The following is a 25,135-nucleotide window of genomic DNA, read 5'->3' on the forward strand; positions in this document are numbered from 1 at the left end:
CCAAGTATAACGAAAATCCCGTGAGGTACGGGCAGCACAGGTTCACGCTACAAGTGTCCTGAGAGGACAGGACTCGGAGTCGGGCACTCAGGGTGTACCCTCTGCGGAGGGCAGGAGTATGGGACCCTCCTGAACAATACAGAGCTGTCTGTGCTGTTGCCACCGCCGTCTGGCCTCTGCCTCCTTCTCCAGCATCTCCTCCTTCGCCCCTACCTGCGCCCTATCTTTGAGTCATTCCCAGCTGTGTGTACTTTTTCCAAAACTGTTCCAAACTGTTCCGTGCCATTCCCTCTCCCTCGAATGCTTTCCTGTACGGACCCGGTTCCGCGCGTCCCGGGTGCTCTCTGGAACTCTGTGCAAACCCCGCTTCCCGTGTCTCCAGTGACCCTCTCTGAGCACACACAACCCCTGTCCAGCACCCCCGCTAGCTTCTAGGCTCTGTCCTCAGCTGCCTCTTCAACTCAGTACCTCAGAGGCAGTTCACAGTCTGATCATCACTACGGTCAACAACTGACGAAAGAATAACCACGGGATGGAGCTGCCAGGACCATAAACAATTATTTATTGGTTTTACTGTATTTTATGCCATGCTATGGAAATAATAAGAGGCAGCTTACAACAAAAAGACCTGTGTTCAAGGTCAGGGGCACATAAAATCAAAAGCCACATAGCAAGACGAAAAAGCAAAGCCTCCAAACTGCCAGTATATTTGTCCCTTGGAGTGTGACATTTCACTCTGCCCTCAGACAAAACGAGAAAATTCCCAGAACTGTTAATTTGCCTATACCTTGCACTCGGTTCATGGTGAGAAATCCATTAAGGGAATGGCTTTCGTAAGATTTGTCACAATTCAGGTTCCCATCCTATGTATCAGTTCTCTTTACCAATTTTCAAATCCATTCAAAGAAAGGGGAAGAGGTTAAGAAATCAATATCTAATGTTAATGCGTTACAAGAAATCTGCCTTCCTCCCTACCTACTACCCCTGGAAATTGACAGGCTGACCCAGAGTTAGATCAACTTAGGAATCACTCCAGGGAACGAAATCAACCACCTTCCTCATAAAGAAATGCTCCAGGGGGCGCCTGGGTGGCGCAGTCGGTTAAGCGTCCGACTTCAGCCAGGTCACGATCTCGCGGTCCGTGAGTTCGAGCCCTGCGTCGGGCTCTGGGCTGATGGCTCGGAGCCTGGAGCCTGTTTCCGATTCTGTGTCTCCCTCTCTCTCTGCCCCTCCCCCGTTCATGCTCTCTCTCAATGTCCCAAAAATAAAAACAAACGTTGAAAAAAAAAAATTAAAAAAAAAAAAAAAAGAAATGCTCCAGGAAGAAGGTAGCAATGATAGTTTGTTAGAGAAAATGTCTTTCTTACACGGTATAGCCCATCAGATGGAGATACTTGAGGACTTTTAAATACCTTTAAAGGGGTGCCAGGGTGGCTCAGTTGGTTAAGCATCTGACTTCGGCTCAGGTCATGATCTTACAGTTTGTGATCTGACAGCACAGAGCCTGGAGTTCTGTGTCTCCCTCTCTTTCTGCACCTCCCTCGCCCTCTCTCTCAAAAATGAATAAACACATGGGGTGCTGGGGTGGCTCAGTCGGTTAAGCGTCTAACTTGGGCTCAGGTCGTGATCTCCTAGTTGGTGAGTTCGAGCCCTGTGTTGGGCTCGGTGCTGACAGCTTGGAGCTGGCTTCAGATACTGTGTCTCCTTCTCTCTGTCCTCCCCGCCTCCCTGCTCATACTGTGTCTTTCTCTCTCTCAAAAATAGTCATTGAGCAAAAAAATCTTCTCTTATGAATAAACATTAAAAAAATTAAAATACCTTTAAGTCAGTGGCACCTTAGCCTGGATCCCTTCCATTTTGAAGAGAGAGAAAATATTGACGATTTAGACAGAAATTTGGTCCATATAATCAGAAATTTGTTTCCATATAATAGGCTTATTGTTGTGAGGGATTTTTATGCAAGATCAGTAATGAGCCTTGGAGAAAAGGCTTTGAATCCTCTGAAAGTAGTACTTTCCGATTGGCTGGCTCAGTCAGAAGAGCATGAATCCTACGAAAGTAGAATGACTTTAAAACAAAAAAAATTTCCTTTCCTGCTCAGTCACCTCATTGGGAATCACCATCACTTTTGGTCCACAGAAGAGAATATACCCGAGACCTAAGATGAAATCCTGCTCTGTTAGGTCATAGGTCAACCCCCTGCAATCAGACGGTGGACACTCCTTGCTGGGCAGAGGACTGAATTTTTACAAGTTCAAGTTGGTTGGGTATGAGGGACATGATCGATGGGTTGATGATTTGACTATGTAATATGCTGAATATCACGTAGACAGAGGACATGGGTGTCTCTGTCTAAAAATTCTCGGACCTGAAAATCCGAACTGTAAACCACACCGAGGCTAACAAAGCTACTCTGTGCTGCTAAAGGAGAGGCCTACGTAATTTCAAGGGAACAATATTTTGACCTTGGTTACTGAGCAAAGACAGGAACTCATGCATTCACTGAAAGGCAAAACGAAAACAAAAAGAATAAACAGTTATCTTGGTATGCCAGAACTGCTCACACATTTAATCGCATAAAAGAAACTTTAAAAATTTATGCGCGGCGTGAGTTTGCGGAAGCAGAGCAGGCTAAATCTTTCAGCGGCAACATCTTGCCTCCGTCAGGGAAATTTCGATTCGTGCATCCTTAAGTACTTCTGGGTTATTTTTATCCAGATGGATTTGCATCTGATTTGCCTCTCTTTGGAACACCCCTCCCGCTTTCTTACCGATAACTTCTCAGATGACCTAACAGGGAACTACACATCACTTTCCCGGCAGCCATCAACACACAGAAAGGATCATCAGCCAGGGCCCAAAGTCTTCTATGCTCCTTGTGGATGCCCCATCCTTCATACATCACCAAGCCCCCCCAGGAATGTTGGCCACAGGAGCAAATTGGCCAAATGTCAGGAATGAGGGTAGATTTGCAGGCTACGTAGCTCGGTGTAAGTTAAGGCACGGCTTGAAGTCGTTTGCCTCGGGATCCTAAACGGCTATGTAGTGTTTCCTATAACTCCTTCAGAAGAATCATCTGGAGCACATAGTGGACCTGAAGCATTTTAGACACAAGCCCCAGAATCTGGGTCAGGAAGCCTGGGATAGAGATGGAACCCAAGAATCTGTATTCGTAACAAGTCCCCAGTTAGCATCCCTGGGAAGCAGAATTAGGATGTCGGAAGGTGCCAGAAGCTAGCCTCGTAGCCCCCAAGCTGGCCCCACATTAGGATCACCGGAGGAATTTTACTAACTGGGATTTGTGGCTCACCCGGCTGACTCGCCCGGTGGAACGTGTGACTCTTGATCTCGAGGTTGTGAGTTTGAGCCCCACATCGGGTGTAGAGATTACTTAAAAAGAGAATCTTTAAAAAATAATAATTGTGCCCCTGCTCTAGGCTTATGGAATCAAAATCTCTGGCACTGGGAACTGGGACTTTATTATTTTTTTTAATGTTTGTTTATTTTGGGGAGAGCGTGCACAAGCAGGGGAGGGGCAGAGGAGGGGGGGGAACGGAGGATCTGAAGTGGGCCCCACACCGACGGCAGCAAGCCCGATGCAGGGCTTGAACTCGCAAACCGTGAGATCATGACCGGGGCCGAAGTCGGGTGCGCAGCCGACTGAGCCGCCCAGGCGCCCCAGGGCCTTTTTTTGTACTCGCACCCTGGCTGCACCCGAGAATAATCTGAGGAGCATTAAACCCCAATATGCAAGGCCCTGTGAGGAAGAACTGAATCAGGACCTCTGGAAGACGAGCAGCTGGTCAGAGCTCCCTAGGGGATTCCGCTAAAGCCAGACCACGGCTCGGCATGTGGGAACCACTGAGCTACATGGCGCACGATGAAGCTTGAGGTCATCGGGTTTTCATCTTTATTCAACAAACCAGAGCAGCACGGGGCGACTATCTGCCGACTTTGTGACGGACACCCCAGACGGCTCCCCGTACGTTTGCTCTAAGTTGAACTGTTTATTCAGGGCTATCCTTGAAACAGCTCGTGAGACCCAGATCAGATTAAGTTTGCCATCAGCAATGGGAATAAGAAGGCCGAGAGCCCAGAAAGGCTGTGGAGTCGGGCTGCCAGTAAAGGATTTCCATGTAGCTTCAAAGACGTTCTAACCACATGATGACATCGTTGCTTGGGAGCGAAGGCTCTCTATCCCAGAAAAATGGAAAGGAAATTCTGTAGCCACAGCTGCTACGTTTTCACAAGCTCCTCAGGATCCTGGATGGCACACGGTTGGCACGCAGCAAATAGCTGTTGAATTGACTGACTGAATTTCCATCGCCACAGCTAAAACCTTAAATAACCTTTCGCGACAGCTCGCTGTGGCGTTTTCTTCCATTTCTGACAAAAACCACCACCGTCGTCATCACAATGGGATGCCATGAACAATTCAAGCAAGATTGCTTGAATTTTTAATGTGGGGCAAATAGATCCTGAGATATTCAATTAGACTCTGCTCACATTTCCAGAACGATGGGGGTTTCATCACTGGCCTCTCCCCATCCGTGGCAGGCACAAAAATGGCCTCCCAAAGGTAAGGACCTCCTAGTCCCTAAAACCAGGGAATACATTACCCTAAATGACCAAGGGGCAGATATGATTGTGGTTACTTAGGGATCTTGAGATGAGGGGACGGTACTGTGTGGTTCCAAGGTAAATACAAGATCCATAAAAGATGGAAGAAGGAGGCGAGAGGTCAGGGTCAGAGGGAGATTTTAGGAAGCTATACTGATGGCATTGAGGACAGAGAAAGGAACCGTGAGCCCGGGAATGCAGGCAGCTTCTAGCAACCAGAAAAAGCAAGGACATTGATTCTCCCCCAGAGCCTCTCAAGGGAACGCAGTCTTATTGACCCTCTGATTTTAGCCCAGTGAGACCCATTTCAGACTCCTGACCTCCCGAACTCTAAGAGAAGAAATTTGTGTTGTAAGCCACTCATTTCTGGTAATTTGGCACAGGAGCAATAGGCATTGAGACATTCCATACTATTTAAGGGAAAAGAATAGTGACCATAGTAGCATTGCAAGATAGCAAAGGGCTATGCTGGATACTGGACAAAGTGATGTGGCCAATAACACCCCACCAGAACTGTGGCACGCTCTTACGAGAGAACACTGGTGAAATAAGAGATCCAGAGACTGTTGCTGTAAATCAAATCATAGCATTATAACAATGGCCATTTCTACATAGTATACATGCCTGACTTAATAATAAAAAAAAAAAAAGAAGGTGTTCTTCTACGTGGAAATTGAGCAGGATGGCTAACCAAGGTCACAAACCTGGGCTCACTCCAGAAGAAACGGTCGATATTATCACGGGAATGGCCTCCCAGCCAAACACCTCTCACCAAAAGGGTGAGCCACAGTCTGTAAAGATGATGATGGTTATACTGTATAACTACCACCTGCAGAAGATGTGGTGAAGTCGTGTTTGGAAGGGCATGCTGTCACCCTGTCCTCGGATGACCCAGGACGCTCTTTCATGACAGGGTTGTGTAGGATTCGTAAGCGTGTGGACATGTCAGGGGCTCGAACCTACGACTGCAGGTTCATCGACGTTACTGCTAGCAATGAACTCAGTGGGTAGAAAGGCGATCAATTGTTTTCCGTGACCTGGATCTGAGGCCAGAAAGAGACCTGAAAATGGTGATCTCTTCCTGTTGGCTTTCTTTCCTTTCCATGGGCTGAAAATGGTTTTAAAGGTACCAGTCAGTTATGCAGCTGATTGTCCTACAAGAATGTGCACGTGAGGATGGCCAATAACACGGCCAATGGCTGTGAGTGAGGGTAACACACATGTTCCAACAAGCTCTTGCGATAAAGACACTTGAGGCCAAACGGCAAACGGCACCAGACAATCCAATGGGTTGGTAACATTCTCCACGAAGAGAATAGAAGCTTCTCATCAGATTCCCACAGTAATAATAAGTCAAGATCACGACCACGTATAGAGCTCTTTACCACAGAGCAGGCACGGTGTGCTAAGTAGTCTACAAGCACCCCATCTTCATAAAAACCTTAAAACGGAGGTACGTTGTTCAGTCCCTCTCACAGATGAGAAAACCAAGGGTCAGGAAGCGTCAATATACAGGGTGAGCAGTAGTGGATCTGGGATTCAAAGCCAAGCTTTTCTGACTCCAACGTCTATGATTTTTGTCACCATATTATACGTTACCTTTAGTAACAGACTAGGAGACATAATTTTGGAGAAAGAGGCAGAATGACATCAATGTGGTAACCCACTTGTCAGGCAAGAGATTTGCTTTCCGCCATCCATTTATTCGTTCAACATTTTTTGAGTGTTTGTTTTGAGAAGTTGTGCCCACTAGGATTGGAACCACGGAAATAGCGAAGGGTATCGGGTAGCAGGACCCGGACACAGAGTGGAGGGCAGCCGAATTCCAGAACATGCTTCAACAGTGAGAGAACCCGACCACTGAGCAGCTCTAGCCATGAGCTGTTCCCCAGGGAACAGCAGCAGCCAGAGGAACTCAGCAGGTGACGACGAAGGGGTAGCATCTTCAGGAAAGTGACTGTTCTCCTGTGCAGAAAAACACAACCTCAACATGCAGTAGGCTCTGAGAACGAGACGAGGGGCCCGACACAATGAATGGCTCCTCCCTGTAAAGGACTGAGGGCTTCCACGGAGGCCGTGGTGGGGATGTGAGGTATGACCCAGGGACCACGTCGACTACCAAGGCTCCTCAGCAACACTGAAAATGCCCTTTACAGGCTGGAGCCTAAGGGACTGTCCCTACCTTGAGAGAGAGACTCTCCTGTGACCATAAACAGCCCAACCAAACACCGTTATCACGCACATGCTAACTGAAGGACGTGTTTTCAGTCCAGCATGTTCCGAAGTGTGTTCTTTAAAATGTTTATTTTTAATTTGAGCGAGCCAGCGAGCAAGCAGGGGAGAGGAATAGAGGGAGAGAGAGAGAATCCCAAGCAGGCCCACCATGGGGATCGATCCCATGACTGAGATCATGACATGAGCTGAAGTCAAGAGCTGGATGCTCAATTGAGCCACCAAGGCGCCCGGCCACCCCCACCCCCTACCCCCCCAAAAGGTGTTCTTTAAAAATAGGGTGACCACATATCCTAGTTTGCCAAAGATAGCCTTGGTTTACTTGTGTTGTCTTGGGATAATTATTAATGTCCCTTTTAATTCTCAAAAACGTTCCAGTTTGGACAGGAAGCTAAATGGTTACTCAACCCAGAAAACCCCTTCTGGAGATATTAATTAGCTGTGTTGACCTTCTCTGAACCCGTAACATCCCAATGTATGTTGTAAGCCCTGAAGAATGAAACAGTATACAAACTAGTTTGATCAAGGAGCGTAAAAGGAAAATATCTGTGATCTTTTGTAACTACCGTTGTGTTATATACAACTGGAGAAATACTGGATTAAATAAGGTTAAACAAGTTTGGTCGTTGTTAGAACACATAGCTCACCAGAGATTTAATATGGTAGCAGTTCATGAATTTCCAATAGGGTCAGGCACTGGGCAGTTTTTCCAAACTTAAAACTTGTTTTCATGAAATGTCTTAAGCGGTCAATGTTTACAAAAGTCTCCCACATTTTTAAGAAATAGGAGTGCCTAGTATGTCCAGGAATTGTTCTAGGTCCTGAAGAGCCTTCAGTGAACAAGAAAAGTCTTTATCCTCATTGGGCGTACATTCTAGTGGGGGTGGGGGCGGGGAGGCAGGCAATTGACCTGCAAACAAATTTGTAACGTGGAAACCAATGACCTATCACCCAAGTGATTGACAGTCAAAATAAAAACCACAGTATCTGCCAATTCTGAGGAGTATTTGTGAAGCAACTTGTCTTCAGACATGAGTGAGCAACGATTCATGTCTGTCAAAAGCCATCAACGGGTACCATGTTTTCTTTGTAGAAGCAAGTCTCCTTCAACAAGCCTCCCCATCCCACCTTGAACTGAGGGTACTTCTTTAATCATTCTCATGAACATTAATGTGCCTTTGGGGAGCCCATCTCCCATCGGCGTTTGGGGACTAGATTCATAATATGTACCTTTAATTTATATTCTTTTCTGTCCAATCTAGACTGAGGTGTTACTTAAAATAGCATCACTTTCAAAGGAGATGTTTATCATTGCCTAGTACCCAGGGGATAAATTAGAACAAACGGAGAGTTATTCCATTCCGTGCCATACATCCCACCCCCTAGAGCTAGGATGAGGGACAGGGGGTGTGCTTTAAAAAAAAAAAAAAAACACGCACACACAAAAAAACTCCTACCCTTTGATTAATTCTGTGCAGAATAGAGACTCATATTTAAATGACTAAGCCAAGTTAAAACTTTCCCTCCTGGAACAAAGCAAAAGGAAAGCCTCTTTATGTTGCGGGGGCTATAGATGCCACGGGCTGAGCCTGTCCTAAAGCTTCCCTCTGCTGCTCAACAACTAAGCCATCTTGCTGCATTTAGCACTTCTCAGCGGACCACCCACCCAGACGCGGATACACAAACCACATGTGTGAGGAACGCCGTTCGGCTAGGAAATCAGTATCACTATTTCAACCTTATTACTTGCACAGACGGCCCTTTTAGGGCGACGCATTTGTTTTATCTTTTCAATAGCTTTGATTATTTTCTTTTAATGGCCTGGATTTATCCTTTTCTCCCCTTTTGAAACTTCAGAACTCTGTGGCAGGGGCTGCATGTGGTCGGAGACATCATCACGAGGGGGAAATGAGCAAACAGCTTTGCCTTTGCTCCCCCACCTCTCCCCACTCCTTGGGGCCATCTATTCTGTGCAGATCGCCCAGTGCCCTGAGTGATTATAAAAGTGGACTCAGCAGCCTTCCCATTCAGGTGGTAGGCCATTTCTGTAGTTATTTAACAGTTACAGGGCCCAGTTACAATTGCTGAAATGTTTTCCAGTCGGTGCGACGCAGTTCTCTCCCTAGCCCTTGGGAACCATATTGGTTACCCTCGTTTAATTAAGGGGAAATTAAGACCAAGAGGCTGAGCTGACAGCCCAGGGCAAGTTTAACAACCTCTGGAAAAGCCTGGAAATGCCGCTACAAAAGGGGACCGCGTAAACAGGAAGGTGTGGATACTATTACCTGACAGAGAAAGCAGCAGCACTGAAATGGGCTCGGGATTTTCTATTTGGGTGGTATCCGGGCAAGGAAAGCCATAAAATACCCTTTGTGACTCCACCAATCAGAATAAACATGCCCGTCAGTTTTAGACACCATGTCCCTGGATTACCAAGCGGGCAGGTCTGGGCGCCAGGCCTTGGCTGACCAGCCATCTCTCCCCGGGACCCCTTGCCTATCCAAGTGGGCCTACGATTCTGAGAGACGGTGGAACAAGGGTATCGGGGCCAGCGGTGGCTCCGCACCCTTCCTGGGTGACAGCACTTGGAGACGACATCCGGAGTTGTCTTCATTCGGCGTGACCGAGCCGCTCATCTTGACTTCCTCCATGCTGGAGAAAAGGCAAGGCCGTTATTTTAAAATAAACACATGAGTATGCATGCCGAAACAAGGGAAGGGATTAGTTCGGTTCAAGCACGGTCATTACAAAGCTCAGCTGCCAGCCAAGCCCATCCGGGACTGGTGCTTCCACACCTAAAATCAGTTCCTAGCTGGTAACCTACAAGGCGGTCCACTATAATCTCCTCAGTGGCTTGGCAGTCTGAAGATAAGGTGACTTTCTCAAATTTGATGTAAGTCTACTATTAACCGGAGCATTATATCCACTCCCTTGGTTATTTGCCAAGCTCAAAGCATTCTATTCTCTTTCTTGAAGTCGAGTTTCTCCTTCCTGTCTAATCAAGGTAGCATTTCTTGCTGCTAAGCTAAATGTAGAGCCTTTGTTGGGCTTTGTCCAGTGATAGCCCATTGTTTAATTTATGAACCAAACCTTCCAGAGAAACAGGGGGAAAGAGAGAAAAGGTCACGCGCAAGTCAACTGTTTTATTCTAAGAATGTGCCCCACCATTTTTTTCCTTCAAAAATGACTTTTAGGACACGAAAATGGTGCTGGACACCGGGCGCTCAAAGATGAATGGGAGTTGGGCTGTGCCCTCAGCTGGTTCTGGTTTCTCCATTCATTCTTTTTGAGGAGCAACATCACTTCTTGAGGAAAGCTAAGGGCGCATTTTTCCCTGTACGTAAAGCAAAACCAAACTCTGGTCAGATGCCTCTTAACAAATCAGTAAGACTGTATCCTGTAAAGAAAATGGAGCCACGGAAGATTAGATACGAATTTAAGTAAAACACCTATTTCTGTCAATCTGTACTTATATTTCAACACGGGTTTTAGAAATGGGAAATACATCTTACGAATGCCTTGTAGGTCACAGAATAGCTTCTACACACACATACACAGTGTATCTTTCAACGTCACTGCACATACTCCATTAAAGAAGATACTGACAGATTTATAAAATGTACTGGCCTTGCACTGTTAATCTCAAGAATACATTTTTGCTTCATTTATTTTCGCGCTGCACAGTAGCTCTGGCCACCATGAAGGATCTGTCAGCATTTCCATCAGAACTCGATTTGCACCTACTGCGGTACAAGTGCCAAAATACATATTTACAGTTTACAGACAGCGGTGGCTTTGTCTTCCTTTTAAATCGACCTCCTCAAGGCATCTTTACAAGGAACATCCAGGGGTGGCCGTGCCTACACGATCAAAAGCATCATACAAAACAAAAGGGGCCAAAGATGTAGACTTCCAGCCCAAGACGAAACTAAACCACGGGAAGCAACTCAACATTCACTGCGGCTGTAATGGTCTCGGCATCGCATTTCTAATTTTAGAGCAACAGTCTGGCGCAAGATCAGGACGTGTGTGTGTGTGCGCGCGTGCGTGTGTGCAGCGCGTAGCGTTAGAACACAAAGGCTAAAGGTGGAACGAAATGAGCGGACAGCAAACTAGTCTTGAGCCGATCACTCCCACAAGTAAGAGACATGAACGTAAGCCACCATGTCCACCACTGGGCACCCAATTCCGTCCCCTGGGTAGAGTTAAAGCATTTAAGAATAAAGTCTCCTATAAACAGGTATGTTACCTTGAACATCCTTGGAACGGTGGGGCTTCGAACGGTACGTGGGATATTACGTAGGCCTGAGCTGTCTTTCTGAAAGGTTAGCTGGGTTTGGAAAAGGGATGGGCAGAAACATTTTTGGCGGAAGAAAACCAATTTTATCGGCTCTTTCCACAAAAAGGGGAATCGTGATTCAGAACAGAGACACTGGCTTAGCAATTTAAAACTGTTTCGCACAGTCGCCTAGGTGTCTCTTGTAGAGTTTTTGTCTCCCGATCTTTTTACACTTTCCCCTACTTGGACACGCTATGCAAGCATCTGTGGACACGCCTGTTTGTCTACATAAAGGGAGAGGGAGAAGTGGATTGCAGTGAAGGTGTTTATAACGGCAAACGTTTTCGTTGCTAACCTGACTGCTATATGCTAACTAGGATGGAGGCATAATCCTGCTGCAAAACCAGAGGCAAAAACTAATTTATTAGCGGTGGGGGTGGAGTTCTAGACACACATCCCTCCCCCCGCACCCGACTGCCCCCCACCCCCACCCCGGTCAAAGTACTAGAGGAAAATTTAAAGAAAGCGTCTCACACTCAGCCTGTCTCAAACCATATTCGCAATCACCCAGTTGATTTTATTTGAAACCTATCTATCTAAGAAATTAAACCCTGCCATTTTTCCTTTGTGCTTAGAATACCAACGCCCCTGTTAGGATACGCATGTGCCAAATATATTTTTTGACAGGTTTCGATGGTGTTTATAAACATGGCAGAACTGAGAGGGTTACTTGAAGAGAAGTATAACTATTTGAAATTCATCAAAAGGGGATTTATTATTTCTGCATTTAAGGATTCGATGAGAGTAAGAATACAACTTGCAAAAAATCAACAATGTGACTCTCACTCTGGAAATTTTGTGGACAGCTCCTTTTGCTGTGTCCATGAGGAAGTTTTCTTGAATTTCGTTATTAAATTTACAAACTTACATTTTGACGAGAGTCTGAAGACATTTGCTTTATTGCCTAAATTTTAGGTCTAAAGTTTATCACTGTAGTAGCTTCCCTTCTTGTTGTCCTTGTTGTTTGGTCGCTTATGTTACCTAGTTTCCTGGTAAACAGCCAGAGGAACGAGAAAAATGGTCACGCCGCCAAATCATTTTTGCCATACAACTTAGTTACAAAAATAAAAATGGCCCGAACTACATATATACATTTCTAGTTACACTACACAGATATTTCAGTTAAACCACATCCATTTCTGGCTTAATTAGAATATGTGGATTAGCAGTTAGAAACGTTTAAAGATTTCTAAATTTTGCAAACAATTCATATAAGCATCGCCCTCCCCCTTTCATCTGCAAAGTTAAAAACAGAACCAGACACAACTAAAACCACGCCTAAAACCACACAGATCAGTCACCTTATATCCAAAATGACTCCAGAAGTGTCTCTGGAGTTAAACACTGAGTAGGGGACACACAACAAATGCTTCAAGGGCGGTTCATGCCAACCATCGAGAATCAGAACATTACCGGAAAAGTACACTTGTCCTTGGGGAGGACGCTTCAGAAGTAATTTACAAGGAGCATGGCTGTATTATAATTTTTTTAAAGGAAAAAAATAGTGTCTTTGGATAGAAAGAAACAATGTAAAAAAAAATCCCCTTTTTAAAATGCAGAAATAACTTCATTATCAATCTGCATTTACATTACTGCCCAAAAGAATGGGTCTGGAAAGCCCATTTTCTGTACAGACACTAGTTAATCTCTGTATGAAAAGACAGCATCTGGCACGGGAAATAAACAAGGGAGAGCCTAGAGACCGGTCTATTCGCACACATAGAGGCTTTCTTAAGGCTGATCCAGTGAATGAACCTTTGGATCCAGAAGTATTTCTTCATTTCCCCTTCTTTTCGGTTGAGTTCCTAGCAAAAACTTGAAAGATGAGCTGTTCTCACTTTGCATATCTCCACTTATGGACAGGATGGAATAATGACACCAAAAGTACTTCGGGGGTTTTTTTTTTTTTTCTTTTAAAAATAATTCGCTTTCTTTTGCATGCCACAGGACAGATTTCTAGTTTTAAAACAGGGTACATCAAGAACAAAAATACCCCCCCCTCCCCAGCCATCTTTATTTTCACCAATACAAGAAATCCTTCTGGAAACATAAGCAAGTGACTAAACAGGATCGAACCACTGAATCTACAAGTTAATACATAATCTGTTATGGCAGAATAACCAAGAATCTTCCCCCAAAGAAAGATTTTCATTTTCCAAATATAAAAGAGTCTAAGAGGATCATACAGGAACAAAAATCTCTTATTCCAGGTTTTGTGGTAAAGATGGAGAACATACTGGCAGCCGAAGAAAGCTGAAACTCTAATAAATAGATCCAAATTAAGAATTTCTACAACATTTCTTTAGAAAACAGAACCAGAATTCCTTTTTTTTTTTTTAAACGATGATCCTGTGGAATGCTTTTACTTCCATATTTATCTAGTATTAGAACAGTAAAACAGACACAAGAATGTTGAAGACAGCTCAACAATGCTGGATGCAGGACGTTTACAGGTACACTTGGTTAAAAGTCCTACAGGTTTATTGACTAAGGCTAGACAACAATTCATATGATCCTATTTGGTGCATTTTCTACCATGGTCCAAGATCATTATATGGATACAGCCAAGGGCTGGGCCCCAACTCTCAGAAGAAAGACCACAAAGAAGAAAATCAGGGTGGCAATTTGGTCCCCCCAGTTGATCATTTGTGTCCTGGAACTGGAAAAACAAAAGGTGGCAAATGCGGACTGCAACGAGTAAAAGGACTTGGAAAAGTTGGTGGAGAGTGGCACGGTGTACAAGTAAGGTCACTGGGCTTGGGATGGCAAGGGCGCTGCATTGAAAGAGCATCCGTGGGACCAAGTACAAGTACTTATAATGTCTTGTGGTGTCATTCCCTCAACGACTTTAGAATATCTGTATGCGATAATAAATAGATCAGTTATGTAATAAGGCAGTGTGTTGAATATGCATTCGTCCTGTGGAATGAACCGCCACAGAGAGAGATACATGATACCATACACATTCTTTAAGTTTTCTTGTGTTGTGTTTGATTTATTTTCAAGGCTATCCAGGCTAACTCTTCCCGGGGATTTCCTTGGAGAGAAGAGTGGTCCGCTGAGGCTGGTTTGCTTAACCTCTCCTTTATCAAGAGATGATGACTGGCTTTAAAGAAAAATAAAGCTGAAGGTTGTTCGATTTTTATTTTTTCCCTTTTGGTTGCATCATTCTGAGTGTTTTCATATAAACAAACAAAAAAAAATCACAACCAAAAAAAACAAAACAAAACAATAGTTTTTGATGCATCCAGTTGTTGTATCCTCAGGATGTTCCAGATGTTTCCAGGTAACTCTGTAGTTTACGGACTGTGGTTTTGTCCAGCGAGCAAAGGTCAAAATCAAATGTCGTGTTTGTGATATGAAAGTGTCCAGTTTCTTCTATAAGGTTCACGATCTAGGGGAATAAAGAAGAGAAATTTTGGGAAATAAGCAATGGGCATCAAAAGCCAGAGACAGGGAGGGAGGGGATCAAATATAGAACCAAGAGACTGATAATCTCCTTTATGGCAAGAAGGTCCATATGCCATTTATGGCAAGGAACCCTCTCTTAGCCACTTTGGTAACAAGCCAAAGGAATGTTAACTCTTTGAAATTCTCAATGAGAACAGAATACCTGTTCTCATCATTCATATCCTTTAAACTGATTTCTGCTTTCAAGTCCTCAATAGACTATTTTACTGTATGGGTGGTTAGAGGGAGGTACAATTTCAAGACCCCTTTCAAAATTAGTTACAGACTCAATGGATAGTGACTAGAGTAAGGAAATTCCATCCTAGAAATAACAAAACTCCTTATGAAAAAAGTACACATACACGCATACACACACACAGAATAATGATCATTTCTCTTTCTATGTTATTGTTGAAAGCTTAGAAAGTACAAAAACCCACAAAGAAAAAAATAAAAGCCAACTACAATCCCACCCTCTGAAGACCAGGGGGAGGAACTGGAAGGGGCTGGAACTGTTTTGTTGCTTGATTTGGGTGCCGGTCACAAAAGACACATTCACTCTGTTAAAATTCCTCCAGCTATACACTTTGTTATACGTCAACAAAAGGAAGGAAAACCTATACTTATTAGAGTCGTGTTCTGTTTATTCTCTTGAATACTTGGGGGTAATAAGTATGATCTAGAAAATGAATTATCTAGAAAATGCATTACCTATAAAAAGAAAAGGAAAGCCTTTGTCTCCTCGTTTGGAATAGGCATACCTCGTTTCTTACTGTATTGGCTCTAACTTCCAGAAAGAGATGGCAGAAGGTACTGTTGCTGTCTTGCCTTGGCTTACAAGAGGGCGCTTCTAAGGTTTCAAGGTTAAGAATGATGTTGATTGCTGGTTTGGGAGAATCTTTCCTCGTGTTGTGTGTCTCTCCATTCTTATTTTACTAGTGATTTTATCCAAAATGGGCGCTGTGCTGGGGTTGCATGGATTTTAGAGATGTATGTTGTAGGTAAACTGGGATGGAGGGGGGGGTTAGTCTTAGCAAGCGTTGTGGGAGAGAGAACAAATCAACATCAGGATGAAAGAAAAAATATTTGCAGAGAAAATTGGCAAACCCTCCACGCCCCCTCCTATCACTTGCTTCCCATTCTCTTTCATTCAATAACTTTAAAGAAGAGAACAGTTTTCATTATGTAACCTATTATTTATTCAATGGAGTTTTACATTACCTAATTTCAGGTTGAAAGCAGCAGAAAGGAAACTTTTGACCCTCTCTTCTTACAATTAGTTTTCTTTTAAAAACAGTAAGTTTGTGAACTACTCCCTATGGGTCAGTGGCTCTCCATAGAAAATGTGCCCCCCATTCCTGACATATTTGACTTCCACAGAAGCATAAAAGACATATTGAACCCCAATTAATCACACAGCTCCAGACTGAGCAGTTCTTGCCTTACTCAATGGCTGGAACTATTTTTTACAGATGGAACTACAGGTTTCATAATAAAAAAACAAGTTACTCTCACTGTGAAATCATGACAGACACAGCAACCTGTCTACCTAACATCCATTTATCCCTTCTTTTTTTACTAGAAGCTGGATTTTTCTGGAAGTGGCAACAGGCCCAGCTAAAACGCTGGCCTCCCCAGACCCACTTGCAGCACGTGGCAGATACTGCTATTTAATTTATTTTGTCCAAAGTCGCTGGGATTTCAGGACAATTTTTAAGCAGGATATAGACAGTGAATATGTGTCTTTGGAAAGATGGCAGAGCAGAAGGGCAAGGAGTCTACATCCTCAATGGCACTTTTTTAATGCTTTGTTGATTTTTGACAAAGAGAGGGAGATATAGCATGAGCGGGGGAGGGGCAGAGAGACAGGGAGACACAGAATCCGAAGCAGGCTCCAGGCTCTGAGCTGTCAGCACAGAGCCCGACGCGGGGCTCGAACTCATAAACCGCGAGATCATGACCCAAGCCGAAGTCGGACGCTCAACCGACTGCCCCTCAATGACACCTTTTAAGCCACTACATTGACCACCTATTATATGGGTGGATGGCGGGGGTGGAGGACTGGGGTGTGGGTAGGTAGACAGAGGGCCTTACTTAAACCCCTGGACTCAGGGTTCTATCTCTAGCTCATGCATCAAAAGATTAGAAAGGCTGTTCCCAGTTATGGTTAAAATACTACATTCACATAAGGACTTACCAAGCAAGAACTTACTAACACTAACAAGATGGAAGGCGGACACTCATTTGTTTTATTAATAGTTATTGAGCTTTGGATAAGCCACCCACACACATCTACATACATACTGAGGCACATACACAGCTATGTCCACACACAAACTTTTCAAGGCAATCAAATACTTAGTATGTGCTGACCATCAATTGAATTAAGGGTGCTTTCCAGAGTAAATCATCTTTTTCGCTACATTGTAAAGAAATAGTATAGGCCTAGTAAAAATACGTGATCTTCAGGACAGGAAAAAATAGGCTTTCAATGTACCCAGGGGAGGCAAATTACAATTGTCCCAGAGTGTGACTGCTGGCCGCTGGGTAAGTGACCAAGCATTCTGAATGGAGTCCCAAATTATGTGTATCAGTTCTGACGGTGCTCACTATTTGAATGGCATTGCACAGAACACTATAACCTCTGACCCTCCGTTTCCTCCTCTTCTGTAACATGGGGATAATGGCTCCTGTTTTACCTATGACACAGATGTGCAAGAGGGTCAAATAAGATAATAGGATAAATGAAAGCTTCTTTATAAACGGAATTGTGACACAGATCAGGGAAACGTGATTATGATTACCACATAAACTTATCCTTAATGTTCTAGGAGGTAACTGGACAGCACAGGAACCGTCAGACCCAGTGCTCTCTCCACCTCCCCTCATTGACTCTTAGCCATTTCGTTGACACTAAAACAAATGAAGCGGGGAAAATGCCAGAAGCTAAAACTCAGAAAAGGCTTACTTGAATCTTTAAAAAATAATTATAATAAAAGTTGGCAGGGATAAGGGAAGAAAGCAGGGAGAACAGAAGATGAGGGAGAGTAGTTAAATCACAATGTAGGGGTAAAACATAGCCCTAGGTTTTCCCTTTGAAATGACAACTCACTCCTTTAAGAAAATCGCTTTCTGTGACTCCGTTCAGCTAATGACTTAACAGTAAGTACAAAACAGAGCAATAAAGATACCTTCTAGAAAAAGTTGCTTGATTTTGAAGCAAATAAACCCATTTGCCAGCCAGGGGATGGGGTGTCTCGTAGGTTTCCAGGGCTTGGCTGACAGGCCTCCTACCTCCTCCCCACGCGGCACCCTCCCCTCCCCCCACCCTGCCCGCCTACAGCCACAAACAAAGAAATGAACGGGAACTGATCAATCTCCCTAAATGAGCCCCACACTTTTATGGGAGCTTGTAAGAATACATCAAGGTAGATGCAGAGATGGCCTCAAAGTACCAGTAGTGCAGCAGGCGGGGCGTTCGGGACAACTTGCCAAAGGGAACGGCATTAACGACTTGAATTATTAGAGCATGCACCCACGTCTTCAATTAAGTAAAGACTTCATAAAGAAAAATAAATGTGGGTTCCCTTCCGGGAATCCTGATGGTTAGAACATCAGAAGCACAGCATCAACCTGTCTGATTCTGATGACAGGAGCCACAAGGCCTAAAAGCACCCCGCTGGTCCTCCGAGGATGGCTGTCTGCCTCTCTATAGGCATCACCTTGCTCTGCTGATGCGGTGTGGCCCCGCCTTGGTGCCCTCGCCCTGCATCATCCTGCAACAGTAAAGACCTCCCCCAAATAATAATAATAATAATAGAAGAGTGACTATAGATAAGAAAGGAAGGCAAGGGCACACGGTGTGTACACGTAGTGGAAAAGGAAGAGTATCTCAGCTGCTTAACTCATTCTTCTGATCACGGTTATGGTGAAAACATTCGTGATGGATGAGTTCCTGCCACAGAAGCCTTTTAGGGGGTACCATGCAGGCAGGGGTTTTTGTTGGTTTTTAAAGGGGGGTATGATCCACTTGTTAAATCGGTGGCTCCTTTCCCCAACCCTGGTTTTTAATTATAAAAAGGTAGATGCATTGTTCTTGGTCTAATTACATTTAAAAAAAACCAAACCAACCACAGTTCTTTCTGTCCCAAAGCAGCCTTTTCACTGAGGGCAAGTACTGAACACGCTTTGCTTGAACCGCTTCTGCCTGAGGTACGTTCGGGTCTTCCTGGAGGATCGCCTTGGCTACCAACAGGGAAATGCTGTCTACCGTGGGACCCTGTGTGTCCTGCCCCGGGGCTAGAGGCAGGCCTTCGGGATTGTAGCCACAGGGGATTCCGTAACATGGGGGCCATCTCCCAAGATGGAGATGATGATTCTCAGCAGAAGACTTCTCAGGGAGGCTTCTCCATGTTGTGAGAAGGAATACCCCAATATACCACTCACTTCCACCTCCCTGAAGATAATTTTAAAAGTTCAGGAGCGGCTCTCTAGCCTGTTAACCCGTCTTCTGAGGAAAGCGTGGTTCTCCTTAGAGCTTTTGCTTCCTCCTAAGAAGCAGCCAATCCAGACTCAGCTCAATTGCTGGGGAGGTTAGAGGTGCTGGGTCTCCCTTTCCAAATAAATGTGGAACGCACGGTTTGAAGAAAAATCAAATCCTTCGGCAGTCCTCGGTACTCACATCTCTGGGTTTGGAGGTATCCCCTGTACTATATTTTTAACCTAAGGAAAAGTGGCTTAAGAACACAGGCTCTCTTGATCCAGTACCTTCTGCCCAGTAAGCTAGAAACCGGGGGCCAGTACCGCATGAACCCAGAGTAAAACAAAGGCATTAACCACTTTCTGTGAGCCGAATACAACCGTCAGACCAGATTTTTTGATGGGATGCGTCTGATAGCAAAAGACCTAGGATGGGATCCTGGCCTCGCCAGAAATCCCGTCGCAGGGGCTCAGGCCCGCGCGGCGGTGAAGACGTGGACTCTGTGGAGTGAATTCCATGAGATGAGCAGCTCTCGAGGTGGGGAATAACATTAGTCCTCAGTAGTGCTATGTTTTACAATAGGAATTAATTAAGCAGTAAACCGTGACAGGACATGCATCATGGTATCATAATCACGAGCCTCAGCTGCATTACGAGGCAAAAGGCCAAAGACTGAGAGCTTTCAACCGGCCTGGGAATGCAATTAGGCTGAAACGCTGTGCGTCCTGGAGCGCCTTGATGCCAGGCTAAAAATTCATAGCCGTCACTCTCTCCCTCTAGGACACTAAAGTAATCCACTTTGGTAGAATTCTCCAGGAGGCCACCTTGCCTCACGATTCTCTCAAAGGTCAAATCAAAGGACAATATGAAATCGGAATGCCAACGACACCCCAAGGTAAGACCCTGCCAACGGTCTGCTTCCTCCCCTTGATGGCTGGGCGTTCTTTGTGAAGGTGTCCCAGCCCTGCCCAAACATCTGTTCCGCTCTCCGGCGAGACTCACTATCTGGGCCCAGCTTGTGCATTAGTAGCTTTATTGGACAACCGCTCCACAGTGGTTCAGAGCTGGTGTTTAAAAGGGGATAGAAAGGGACGGGACTATCCGCTAATAGATTTACCATCACCATTCAGTCAATTAACCCCAAGTAATTGGTAAATGGCAAGCCGAACAATTTTCATTTCGACAAAAGAACGTTGAAGAAAGACACCAAGCAGAGGACTGGAGTGATTCTTAGGGTAAACCACTCCCCTCCCCGCACTCGCTTACAGAGAAACACAAGAAATCCAACTCGTCCCAGTTAGGAACTGTAGGTCTGTAACCTTGTGTTCAAATCTGAAACTCTAGAAGGGTTAAAAAGCATATCAGACAAATCAGGGAACTTGGCAGGTTCAAGAGTATGTATTTATAGATTTCAGCAAAAAATGTACACAGAATATAAATGTGACCATCAGCCATTAAACATTAAAAAAAGATAACCCACACACAGCTGGGGTAGATTAAGTACTCCTTCAAGTCATTTGAAAGTAGTAATAAAACAAAATTTCAAACAGTGAAATAATCTACAAACCCACCCTGGAATTCAGAACGCAACCTTCTCTTTGGGTGTTAAAGAACTAAGTTATTTTATCGATAGCCACTGTTAACGCCACGGACACGTGTACTGTAACTACAGTAAAATTAAAAAGCACCCTTATCTTCTCAAAACATCAAATTGTACGAAAAGAAGCTTCCCCACTCCACAAGAATTTCACAGTTGAGTTCATAATAATAGATGTATGTTGTAGAAGATAAGAGAAACGAGGAAAATATTTATTTCCCTCAGAAGAGCGCTGGCAAAAGGTTACTGAATTGAAATCGCAAATGTTTACCCCATTTGACTGACATTCTTATCACTGTTTTCTCATGAAACTAGAAGCCTGGCCCCAAAGGCTTCTGCACTTCCATTATCCCCTCCTTCAGCCCACATGACAGCGTCAGTCAGCCGGCTGAGGCGTGGGTACAATCCGGCACCGTCACCTCCACGAGGGCCCAGTTTTCATCATCTGCAACACCGGGGGAGGGGCGGGAGCTGCAGAGCGGACTTTGAGGTAACCTGGGCCACGAGCCCCCCTCCCCCCAAAGACTTCTGCTGACAGCGTAGGGCTGGTGTGACCTCCGGGTGTCATGATACAGAGTAGGCCTTGAGGCTTCTAGAAAGGGTTGTGCTAAAAAGCAGTTCTCACCTGCTGCAGAATGTGTCTTTCCCTCAGCGTCATTAACCTTCTGTGGAGCTCGACCAGTTCATCTAGGTAGGCCTGAAAGAGAAGAGTATCCCCCAAAAGAACAAGCACTTTAGGAAGCGATCCACAAACAAAACAAGAAATGAACAGGAACATACAAGCAGCAGGTGGAGGTTCCCCGTTCTACCACCCTTCCCGGGGCTGTGTGGACTCGGTACCCAAGGCCTTTGCAGACCAAGTCTCTCCTGGCCAACTCGTATAAAGCCAGCTTTTTTACGAGGGGCAATTCTTGCACTTATGTGCTCTCAACAAGATTCAAAGGAGCAGACTCACCCTCTCCTGGTAACACCCTCCACAGAGAGAAAGGGTACTCAATCCTAAATTGTGAATTTAAACATATTATCACAGGCTATCACTTTTTTTTTTTTTTAATTCTTCCATCTCAGAAGATTTTTAACTAAGATTCAACTAAAGAAAAGTCTAAATTTGAACATGGGAGTATAAATGCACATTACCAATTACATCAGGACAAACTCTATTAAAAAAAAAAAAACTTTCCTGGTCATACCTAACATCGCCAGTAAATAGGAAGTGACAGAAGAGAATGTCTTATGAAAACTAGAGATCGCTATCCATATTAGCATCTGGTTTGTCAAAAGCTCCCTTGCAAGGACAGAAGCGTACCTCTCTTTCCATATGCTCAGACTCATGAATCTTTGTTAGCATAACCGCATGGGTTTTTCTAGCGTCGTTTGCAGCGAAGGCAAAGGAAAGGTTGGTGAAGCTTTAGTCAGGCCTAGCCTGATCCTGCACAGCGTGTTATCACCCTGCCCGCAACAGGTCTGGAAGTCAGATGTCGAATGCACGATGCACACTTGGAAAGCACGTTACATGAGGCTCGGGCGTCCTGCTCCCTTGTGGCTGAGACTCCTCAACCCTCTACCTCCACCATGATTTTCTTACCTCCCAATTCAGTGTGCCCCAAATCCCTTGGCAATACAGGCATCGTAAGCTGGGCAATACAGGGCCCAGCTTAACGCTGAAGATCTAAGCAAGACTTGGAAAATCAACTACGAAGCACCGAGGAAAAGTGCTCATCATTTGGTGAGGGGGGGTGGGGGTGGTGCTGGGCACTTCCGATGCAGAAATGAAAGGGGAACCACCAAAGATGTTTGAGGGAAACACAAGGAAATGGAAGACACGTCAGTGCTGCAGCACTCATAGAACGCCCCGGAAACCTACCTTGTCACATTCCCCGTTCTTTATTTGCTTATCTGATTTGCTTTGCTTTATTGGACTTTTCACTTCAAGAATCTAGGGATCAAAGAGAACGCTGTTAAACTTGATTTCAAGCACTTCGTAGCTGACCTGCCACCTAAACAAAGGCACTTACGAATGAAATGTCCTACAATAAGATCACTTTCCAAACAGCAAGTCTCCTCTACACATTTTCTTTCGTCTCATCTGATCTTACTCTTTCTTGGAAAATAAAGGACTTATATCTGAAATGCTGAGTCAGGCCAAAAGACTTTAAAAAAAGAAGTTGACGATAAGGAAATTGATCTAAGCTTCCCAGGCTGCTGCTTTTTTGTGACAACACTCTCACACATATGCACAGCAGCTGAGTTATACGAGATTATAGTCCCCTCCGGCAAGATTTTTTTTTTTCTTATTCATTCTGCTGTTTCAGCATGACTACCAGTGCTCAGTATGCTAGGGATGATAAAACAAACACTCAAATGCCCCTTTTTAGTACCTGTCTTTCGGATTCTAAAAATTACTCATATCCACTACATTGATGCAGCTGTGAAAATGAAGACGGCCATCAGTTATACTGGTTGCTCCCAACCTGGCATCCTCCAACTCAAGAAATCAAGAGCCAGGGCTATCTTCCATGGCTCAAGAAATGATGTGTCTACCCGTGATTAAATAGCAAGCGCCTGTCATTTTATAGGAACCAATTACAACGTAGGATACGAACAGTAGTTTGGCATGCTGTTTAGACGCTTCCGTGGGGAGCTAGGTTTCTAATTAATAAAAAGGAGAAACAAATTATTATTTAATAAATACAGCTGATTTATTGGAGTCTTCGAAATTGAGGATTATGAGGGAAATATTTTTAAATGGGCCTCGTTTCAAATTGCTGAGATCCACTGAATTTATTGATGAGTGTTTACAAATGTACATAAACAGAAAAAGCAAAGTAATTTGTCTTTTTCATGATAACCTCATTATCAAGTGAGTTATAATCTCAGAAGCTAATATTATGGAGGAAAATGCCAAATAAAGGATATATTTAAGAAGTCTCATATTCCTGGGGTGCCTGCATGCCTCATTAGGTTAAGCATCCAACTCTTGATTTTAGCTCAGGTCATGATCTCATGGTTCGTGGGTTCGAGCCCCACAATGAGCTCTGTACTGGCAGTGTGGATGGAGCCTGCTTGGGATTCTCTCTCCCTCTCTCTGCCCCTCCCGTGCACTCTCTCTTAAAATAAACAAACATTTGAAAGTAAATAAGTAATGAATAAATAGATGTCTCATATTCCCATCGCTCCTTATCCATTCCCTGCTGTAACACACACATAGTTCTATTCAAAAATCTACCATATTCCATAATACAAAAATGATTTTAAAATGAGTTCACTTTTAATTTGTGGGGGAAAGAGCACTGATTGGGCTCAGAAACTCAAGTTTAGGTCCATAGCCCTATTATTTAACATTTCAGACCTCAAAAAAATGAGACAAAATCGAAGAGATGAACAAGAAAATGTCCAGGTTCCCATTCAGCTGTAAAATTTTATACGACCAATAAACATTTTACCTGTTGAGGATAGGACCATGACATTCTGGAAAAGACCAAATGCTTTCAAAAGGATATCTTTTCCTTTGAATTTAGAATGATGCACACGTAAGAAGTGAGCTTCTAACAGAGCCTTTCCTGAGAATTGCCTTCGTTTCTTCAGTTTTAACATTAAGATAACCAGATGACCAATCTGACCAGGCTCACTCACTTCAAATACAATGCTTTGGGCAACACAAGGAAATTACTTAATCAGTGGGGCAAGGCAATCGTTTTTCACATGCTGCACTGTACAGGAAACCCAACACTCCGCTACATTCAGAATTTCCTTCTCTCTATTGTTGCTGGAAATGAGACCTCCAGGGAAACTCAGAGCTCTGAGACCTAGGAGTAAGTAGGTCAGTAGATGGCACTCCTCGCCAACTCAGACCACACGGTGGGGCAAAGCAGAGACAATCTGCTGAGATTTCAGGCCAGAGAGAAAAACAGTGCCTGCGTGCTTGCCTAATGCACTAGAAAACTGAATTGTGTTCCTATCTTGTCCCACTCGGAGGGTGGGTAGGGGGGGCCAAGTCAGTCACTGCACTCCCGGGGTCAAAGTGACTGAGGGCTCTGTATTTGTAATGCAACTTTGCTCACTAGGTTTAGAGAGTTCTACCACCTTCTCTTCAGAGCAGAAAACAGAACATTCAGGGCACTTGAGTCCCACCCTACACATTCCGTAAGTGCGACAGCACACAAGGCCAAACTACATTGAGATCCTAGTTTCTTTCTTCTGAAGCTTCAGTGGCAGGAACAAAAGCTCCGGGTGTCAGTGATCCGCCTCAAGTTACTGAGTGGCTGCCCGGAGAGGGCTCAGTTCATCTTCCTTCTTTGATCTCTCCCTGCTCCAAAATAAACAGCTTTGTCAAAACCTCATTCTGAGAGAGCTGAGCCAAGCTGAAGACAATTGTTTTATTTATGATCATTTCTTATCTTTAAGGAAACGACTCCAG

The 25,135-nt window shown here is 44.4% G+C and overlaps 1 protein-coding gene across 2 annotated transcripts in view; it reads right to left on the reverse strand.

Annotated features, from left to right (window-relative positions):
- Nucleotides 1–11,887: 11,887 nt before the first annotated feature.
- MLLT3 (MLLT3 super elongation complex subunit) overlaps nt 11,888–25,135 on the reverse strand; it is a 289,433-nt gene continuing 276,185 nt past the window's right edge. For both annotated transcript variants that reach the window (XM_045043401.1, XM_023242352.2), the window contains exons 9-11: nt 22,583–22,654; nt 21,344–21,415; nt 11,888–14,585 (exon numbers count right to left, since the gene is read on the reverse strand). In XM_045043401.1, the coding sequence (XP_044899336.1) occupies nt 14,454–14,585; nt 21,344–21,415; nt 22,583–22,654 (276 nt within the window). In that variant the 3' untranslated portion in view covers nt 11,888–14,453. The remainder of the gene's footprint in view (nt 14,586–21,343; nt 21,416–22,582; nt 22,655–25,135) is intronic.

Source organism: Felis catus, chromosome D4 (genome assembly GCF_018350175.1).
Source record: "Felis catus isolate Fca126 chromosome D4, F.catus_Fca126_mat1.0, whole genome shotgun sequence".
Taxonomy (NCBI): Eukaryota; Metazoa; Chordata; class Mammalia; order Carnivora; family Felidae; genus Felis; species Felis catus.